Source organism: Octopus sinensis, linkage group LG4, assembly GCF_006345805.1.
Source record: "Octopus sinensis linkage group LG4, ASM634580v1, whole genome shotgun sequence".
In the NCBI taxonomy this organism is placed as follows: domain Eukaryota; kingdom Metazoa; phylum Mollusca; class Cephalopoda; order Octopoda; family Octopodidae; genus Octopus; species Octopus sinensis.
The window spans coordinates 32,469,560-32,479,132 of NC_043000.1; the positions used below are offsets into that span (position 1 = coordinate 32,469,560).

Here is a 9,573-nt window from a genome sequence, read left to right on the forward strand (position 1 = left end):
GACCTTGTCTGGAGTTTGCAACAACCAGCCAACATTCTGAATGTATCTCAGACATCTCTAATGGAGGTTTTTCAAAGACATTTACATGATGCCTGTAAAGAGTCCATATGAGTAAAGGAGCAACATCTGCACACATGTACATTACACAGCAACTTTTGTTCATTTTGTGATGCTATGCTGGGACCAGACATGAGACTTGAGAGCCCTGAAGGTATCAGTTGCCTTCAGAAGCTTTAAAGATATTTCATCATCCAAAGAACAAGAACAGCTGAGTGTGTTACTACAGTGGACAAGCTTGTCTATCACTTTCAGTACAACTAAGATGGTTTCACATTTTGCTCACAGCACTTCTCCTGTACCTGTCTCGCTGTAAAAATCATATGAATCAGTCTTCGTCTACCAGAACAAAAGCCACATTAGGATTCAGATAGGAAGTCGTTTGCAAGGTGTTTATTCAGACAGGTGAGAAGAATACTTGCCAACAGCTGACAGTAGAGCAGTAACTCTATGGTTACAATATACTCTGCCTCTCTTTCCTTTATTGAAAAGAAGGATAATTGCAGCTCTCTAACCCTTGGTGACCATAGCTTCGAGCAGTAATCTAAGCAGCTGAGGACAAATGTCCGCCAGAGGACCATCATGGTTTCCTGTTCTCTCATTATGAAAGTTGTAAGAATCCATTTGGCCAGCCTGCTGCATTTTATTGTCAAGTTAGTAATATGCACCTGGAAAGATGCATCATTACTCATGTCAATGCCCAGGTTGCACACCTATGTTGATTCAGGAATAGCAATACCTCCTGGCCAGGATATCCTGTCTGCATTTCATTCAGTTTCAAGTACTGGTAGTGCATGGCTTCAAATTTCCCAGCATTAAACTGCATGTTATTATCCTCAGCCTACCTGTATATTGTCTCCAACTTGTGTCACAAGTGCACAACATCTCCAGGGTTCTTTATTCTCTGAGAGGCTTTTGTATCATCTGCATAGCTAGCAAGAGTGGCTACATGAGCAGGTGAGGGCATGTCTGAGTGAGCTGAGTGAGCTACTATAAAAAGAAATGGATCTAAGACAATTCCTTGTGGGACATCACCCACTACTCGTGTTTCCTTAAAGGTGGTTCCACTGGCTACCACTGCCTGTCTTTTACCTTTTAAAAAGTCATGTAGTCACTCTCCGAGTTTTCTGACAATACTGAGATCATGCATCTTGTAACATATCAGACCATGGTTGACTTAATCAAAAGTGTTTCAAAGTCATGATATATCACATCCAAATTTGAGTTGCTGAGTGCTATAAAAACTGTCAGGCAGCTTGGAGTTCAGGAAATGCAATTACTTTCCTTTGGACATTTTACTCCATGACTTTACTGATGTGTGAGGCTAGACAGATAAGACTGTAGCTTTTAGCATCTGCTCTGCTTCCTCCTTTATGGATAGGACATATTATTCCCTCCTTTAACTTGCAGGGGAGCTTACCACTTGAAAGGAAATTCTGAAAGTATTTACATATAGATATGTGATGCATATGTGTGATAATGAGATGCACACACATACATATGTACATGCATACACACACATGTATATATACATGCATACACACATATATATATATATATATATATATATAGATATATATATATATATACATGCATACACACACATATATATATATATACATGCATACACAAATATATATGTATATACATATACATATGTACATATATATATACAAAAACACACACACACATATATATACATACACAAATGTACATAAGTATACATGCACATGTATATACATACACATATGGTATATGCATATATATATATACATACAGTATATACGCATATATATACATATACAGTATGTACACATATATATACATATACAGTATATATATATATATATACACATATATAAGTATACACACACACACGTGTATATATATATATATATATGCTTTATTAGACTGTACTAGGTATCTCAGTATTATCGTTCTAAAGATGCAACAGTCCGATAAACGTACAAACACTAAAATAGTTTAAGGAACATGGTTATACACACAAACAAGAATTTAAAAATACAAAACCTGGTGTGTGTGTATTATATATATATATAGTCGTGTATGTATCTCTCTCTCTCTCAATATATATATAGATATACACACACACGTGTGCTTGAATTTATATACACGCATAAATATTAATATAAATGTACTTTTCATACATATATATTTATAAGTAAAAATATAAAAATACGGACACATATAAATATCGATTCATCACATGTACACACATACACATGTATATATACATATATATATATATATATATGCACACGTGTTTTTACATATAGACAAATGAATGCATATGCATATTTCTATAAGTATATATACGCTTTGAAAAATATCTTTACCTATATATTCCATATACATACATAAGTATATAAATATATACACACACGTGTTTATACTCAATTCTATACATGTATAGACATACATATATATTACTTTTTTTTTTTTTTAATTAAATATAACACTTAATATCTAAAAAATGTATGCTTCTAGAAACGTCTGAATACGTTTTGTGACTGACAGAAATTAACGAACAGCTATATAAATGTATGGACATGTAAAAGTATAAATAATCGAGCCAGGGTCAATGGAATCTCAAACAAGACGAAAACTCAAAACAACTACAAAACTTATTCCAGTTCCCCGTAGCAGCCGACATAAACACATTGAAGCTATTAAATCTAGAAAATCATCAAATCTAGCTCAAATCGTTTCAGTAACTACCAAAGCCTGGTTCTGTATACTTTTCAATGAAATTCACCTTTGATTCCGGTCCCTCTTCTCGACTTTTTCCAAGGTTTTCCTTTCAGCTTTCCTGTCGCCATTTTTCTCACTTGTAATTTCGGCGTCTCGTCTGCTAAGCCTCGTTTTCGAAACCAGAAATAATCTCGTTACCAAAGTATTTTTATTTTACTGTTATTAAATTAGAAACTAGTTTTCTTCATCCACAACACACAAAACATTGTGGTACTACTAGCGAACAGTGGTCCCGGTGCGCGCGCTCGCATAGTCACGCATCCGCGCTAGCTAGTCATGACTAGTCGATCCTTACTTTGTGTTTTTGTGTGTGTTATTTACTTTGTTTAAAAAATTATTTACTCTGTATTTTTGTGTTTTATTTACTTTGTTTAACAAAAATTATTTACTTTGTGTAAAAAATTTATTCATTTTGTGTTTTATTTACTTTGCTAGGTAGTGATTGTAGAATCGACTACTTACGAGTAGCAAATACGGATGCGCGAATGCGCGTGTGCGCGCATTGGGACCACTGTTCGCTAGTAGTACCAAACAATGCACAGAAAGAAATCAGTGTTGGGTGGGGTTTTTTTTTTGTTTTTAAAGTATTTAGTAAATCCATTTCTTGCAAGAATATTTACAACCCTAGAAAAGAAAACGAAAAATAAAACGAAATAAAAATAATTTTTAAAACGTTACGACCGACCGACCAACCGACCGACCGGTACAACAAAGCAATATTTTTAACGATTAATATAGAGGGAAGGTAGACGGGATTACAGCTGTATACATACCATAGCTATATGTATATATATATATATATATATATATATATATATATATATATATATATATAATGTATATTTATTTATATTATTGACAAACACATACATGTAAATATATATATATTTTCAATATTTACTAAATTCTTTAACAATGCGTTTGGACGTCAGCGCGCGCCTATATGCCTAAAAACATCAGTATATATATATATATATATACACACACACGTATATATACAAATATATATATATATATATATTATATATATATATATATATATATTATATATATATATAATGAAATTATTGCATACACTTCTCAGATGCACCACAACTTGTCAAAAGTGCGTATAAAGTATATGCAGTAATGTACAACATATACTTTATATATATATATATTTACTAAATTCTTTAACAATGCATTATATATGTATATATATGTATGCGTGCGTGTGTGTGTACATATGTATGGATATAAACATGCATGCTTTAGCTTGTAAACAATAGAGAAATTAAAATCAATACAAGGGACGAGTGTATACACTTCTTGTAGTGCTGCGCTGAGATTACTTTTGGTAAATACTAAGAGTTTCGTGGCGATGATGACCATCGTCACTCGATTGGAGAACACCGCGAAACTCTGAGCGGGAATTATTACATTACACTATTATGACAGACACACATGTGTGTGTAGGTGTAAATGCATGTGTATGTATATGTATATGTGTGTGTGTGTGCGCGTGTATGTGAATACATGTGTATATATATGTGTGTGAGTGTATTTATGTACATATATTTACATATATGTATCTATTTATGAAAAAATATGTATGTATTTATATGTGCATGTGTGAATACATATATATATGTAAATATATATATATATATATAATCAGGTAAAGGTAATAAACTTCATTAAGGGATAACAAATCCAATGAAAATGCTGGTTAGTTACCAATCTATAAAAAGTTTAAGTATAAGGTAAACATATAAACCATGGTTCTAAATATTTGAATACATTGATAGACGGAAACTGAAAGAAGCCCGTTGTATATATGTATATATATATATATATATATATATATATATGTATGTATGTATATATGTATGTATGTATCTATGTGTGTATATGTTTGTGTGTTTGTTTCCCCCCACCCACCAACATCGCTTGACAACTGATGCTGGTGTGTTTACGTCCCTGTAACCTAGCGGTTCAGCAAAAGAAACCGATAGAATAAGTACTAGGCTTACAAAGAATAAGCCCTGGGTCGATTTGTTCAACTAAAAATGGCGGTGCTCCAGCATGGCTACAGTCAAATGAGTGAAACAAGTAAGAGAGTATATATGTATATATATATATAGAGATAGATATATAATCAAAATAAGCAACAAGGATATCTAGAGGTAATGTAGTACAATCGTTTCATGCAACTGCATTTAATTGAACAATGCAATCATTACATCAATTTAAAATGCAGAGCAATCCTCAGCTGCACAAAGACATAGAATTTAATTAAATTAGAACAGATGGACACATTAGTATAATTATACCTAAAATCTCCAAGAAGTTAAGGAGATAAACAAAGAACATGCTGTCTCCACACCAATCAGTGACAGGCAGAGTCTGTAACAATGTATATCTTCTAGATAACTGAGTAACTTCTGTGCTGGAGTGGAGAAGCAGTAGAGCAATTAAAGATAGTTATGGGGTTACCCAGGGTTTCACATTCATAAAGCACTTAGCTTTATCATCATCATCATCATTTAACGTCCACTTTCCATGCTGGCATGGGTTGGACGATTTGACTGGCAAACCAGATAGTTACACCAGGCTCCAATCTGAGTTTCTACAGCTGGATGCCCTTCCTAACGCTAACCACTCCGAGAGTGTAGTGGGTACTTTTACGTGCCACTGGCACGGGGGCCAGTTTGGTGGTACTGGCAATGGCCATGCTCAAATGGTGTTTTTGTATGTGCCACCTGCACAGGAGCCAGTCCAGCGGCACTGGCAAACGACCTCGCTCAAATGTTTTTTCACATGCCACCGACACAAGTGCTAGTAAGGTGACACTGGAAACAATCACACTCGAGTGGTGCTTTTTACGTGCCACTGGCATGGAAGCTAGTTAGCTACTCTGGCAACGATCACACTCGTATGGTGCTCTTAGCGCTGCACTAGCACAGATGCCAGTCATTGAATTTGATTTTGATTTCGATTTCACTTACCTCAACAGGTCTTCGCAAACAAAGTTTAGTGTCCTGTTTGAAAGGAGCATGATTTCAAAATACCAAGGAAATCCAAGAAAATGCTATGAGACAGCTGCTTACTCTGCTAAAAGAGGAATTGCAGGAGTGCTTCCGTCTATAGAAATGATGCTGGATAAAGTCTGTGGTTTCAGGAGAGGAATACATCAAGGGAGATTAAATGCTAAATTGATCTGTGTTGTAATTTTCTTTTTCATAGCACTAATCCCAATATTTTTTGATCAGACCTCATTGGAAAAACCTGGGACGAGGTGGTGAAGCACGACCTTTGAACATTGGGCCTTACCGAGGCAATGACTAGTGACCGAGACCTTTGGAGATATGCTGTGCTTGAGAAGACCAGACAAGCCAAGTGAGACTATAGCCCATGGCCTATGCCAGAGGGTGTAACCAGCCCATTTATGAGTACCCCTAATTCATTGGACAATAAACCTTGCTTGCGATGACCTATTGATGCAAGTGTAAACAAATCAAAATCACTGACATGGCTGATGACACTACCACCTGATTGGCATTCGTGTCAGTGGATTGTTCAAAGCATATCCAAACATGGTTGTTGCTAGAGCCACTGATTGGCTCCCGTGCCGGTGACATGTAAAAAGCACCATTCAACATGATTGTTGCCAGTATTGCCATACCAGCACATGTGGCACGTGAAAAACAACATTCGAGCGTGGTCATTGCCAGTGCTGCTGGACTGACTCCTGTGCAGGTAGCTCGTGAAAACACCTTTTGAACGTGGTCATTGCCAGAACCGCCTGACTGGCTCTTGTGCTGGTGGCACATAAAAAGCACCCACTACACTCTGGGAGTGGTTGACATTAGGAAGAACATCCAGCTGTAGAAACTTTGCCAGATCAGATTGAGCCTGGTACCGCCTATGGTTCACCAGTCCTCAGTCAGACCATCCAACCCATGCCAGCATGGAAAGCGGATATTAAACGATGATGATGATGATGATGATGATATACATATATATATATATATATATTATATATATATATATTTTGCCAGGTATATTTTGCCAGCCTCGTCTGGCACCTGTGTCGGTGGCACATAAAATCACCCACTACACTCTCGGAGTAGTTGGCGTTAGGAAGGGCATCCAGCTGTAGAAACACTGCCGGATCTGACTGGCCTGGTGCAGCCTTTGGGCTCCCCAGACCCCAGTTGAACCGTCCAACCCATGCTAGCATGGAAAGCGGACGTTAAATGATGATGATGATGATGATGATATATATTTACATATATATATATAATATATATATATATATAAAAGTAAATAAATGGTACAACGAGGCACTGATATTTACTGGAAAATAGCAATCGTAATAAATACGACGTTATTGTATAGCTTCACTGCGTATATACTAGCAAAGACGCGTGTGTGCAGCAAACATGAAAATTATTTGTCTTACCTCTAGGAAGAACATCTGATAAATGGAAAACCTAGAATCGGATAATGCAGGACTGGTATATATGAGCATGAGTTGTCCAAGAGTCCATAAGTCAGGGAAAAGATGCCCTTGTATATCTGTCAATAGAGAGGCAATATTATCCAAAGGGTACCATATTATAAATCCATTACAGCTGATCTTACCAACTAGTTTCCTGCTAGGAATACAACAGAGTGTTAGGTAACAATCTGATTATAGAAGTTTACGCTCATCAGAGTTAGCCGATATGGAAGGAAATAATCGCTTTTCCCTTCTGTATTGGCTCTGATGAGTGCAAGGTTATATAATCGGATTGTTACCTCACATTCCATCGTATTCCTTGCATGAAACCACTTGGTAAGGTCAGCCGTGATGAATATATAATATTGTACAGTTCGGATAATATATATATATATAGATATATATGCATGTGTGTGTGTGTATGTATATATATATATATATATATAATATATATATATATATATATATATTTTGCCAGGTATATTTTGCCAGCCTCGTCTGGCACCTGTGTCGGTGGCACATAAAATCACCCACTACACTCTCGGAGTAGTTGGCGTTAGGAAGGGCATCCAGCTGTAGAAACACTGCCGGATCTGACTGGCCTGGTGCAGCCTTTGGGCTCCCCAGACCCCAGTTGAACCGTCCAACCCATGCTAGCATGGAAAGCGGACGTTAAATGATGATGATGATGATGATGATATATATTTACATATATATATATATATATTTATATATATATAAAAGTAAATAAATGGTACAACGAGGCACTGATATTTACTGGAAAATAGCAATCGTAATAAATACGACGTTATTGTATAGCTTCACTGCGTATATACTAGCAAAGACGCGTGTGTGCAGCAAACATGAAAATTATTTGTCTTACCTCTAGGAAGAACATCTGATAAATGGAAAACCTAGAATCGGATAATGCAGGACTGGTATATATGAGCATGAGTTGTCCAAGAGTCCATAAGTCAGGGAAAAGATGCCCTTGTATATCTGTCAATAGAGAGGCAATATTATCCAAGGGTACCATATTATAAATCCATTACAGCTGATCTTACCAACTAGTTCCTGCTAGGAATACAACAGAGTGTTAGGTAACAATCTGATTATAGAAGTTTACGCTCATCAGAGTTAGCCGATATGGAAGGAAATAATCGCTTTTCCCTTCTGTATTGGCTCTGATGAGTGCAAGGTTATATAATCGGATTGTTACCTCACATTCCATCGTATTCCTTGCATGAAACCACTTGGTAAGGTCAGCCGTGATGAATATATAATATTGTACAGTTCGGATAATATATATATATATAGATATATATGCATGTGTGTGTGTGTATGTATATATATATATATATATATATATATATATATATATATCACCGTCACCGTCACCGACCAGGCTATCAGATGTTGTTACACATTGCTGGTCACAATGCGCTTCGCATTGTCTTAGCCTTCAAATGACGCCACCCCGCTAGCTAAGTGAGCAGGCCATATATATATATATATATATACATGTATATATATATAATGTATATATATATATATATAAATATATGTCATTATTCAGTTTTATTTCAAGATTTCTTGCCAATAGAGAAAGAGATGGTTTCTAACCTAAATCCAAGGGTCCATCTTTGAGATGTAGTTAATATGTATGTATGTATGTATGTATGTATGTATGTATGTATGTATGTATGTATGTATGTATGTCTGTATGTATGTATGTGTGTATGTATGTATGTATGTATGTATGTATGTATGTATGTATGTATGTATTAATCAATGTATACCATATTATAGATCCATTACAGAAACCAATCTTACCAATTTGTTTCCCTTCAGATATTAGATAATTATCGAATACCTGTGTTCTTCAGAGATGACAGGTATGGAAAATATATATATATATATAAAAATTAGAAAAAAACCACCTTTTATCAATTCAAAATGAACAATTGAACAGTGCCAAGGACTCCAAATTTGCCATCAAGATGTAGGACAAGATACTGTGATAGCCTGGGCTTCCGAGGCCCACAGCTCTTCAATATCCTCCCGAAGAACCTAAGAGACCTGCATGGGGTGGATGCAGATGTCTTTAAAATGAAACTGGATCTCTTCTTGTCAGGTGTCCCAGATGAACCAACTTCACGGCAGGAGGTGCAGAAGAGGGCAGCTGCATCGAACTCTCTCATGCACCAGATGGCAATTACTAAAAAGCATTTGTGAAGTAAAATCATGTAGCAACACCAAAT

The 9,573-nt window shown here is 35.9% G+C and overlaps 2 protein-coding genes across 2 annotated transcripts in view; one reads left to right on the top strand and one right to left on the bottom strand.

Annotated features, from left to right (window-relative positions):
- LOC115210862 (zinc finger protein 37 homolog) overlaps nucleotides 1-2,936 on the bottom strand; it is a 30,647-nt gene extending 27,711 nt beyond the window's left edge. Inside the window, exon 1 of the mRNA XM_029779623.2 lies at nucleotides 2,834-2,936. Within this exon, the coding sequence (XP_029635483.1) occupies nucleotides 2,834-2,897 (64 nt within the window). The 5' untranslated portion in view covers nucleotides 2,898-2,936. The remainder of the gene's footprint in view (nucleotides 1-2,833) is intronic.
- Nucleotides 1-9,573, top strand: part of LOC115210422 (cyclin-dependent kinase-like 4) — a 104,036-nt gene that overhangs the window by 52,605 nt on the left and 41,858 nt on the right. The gene's annotated exons all lie outside the window — the stretch shown is intronic.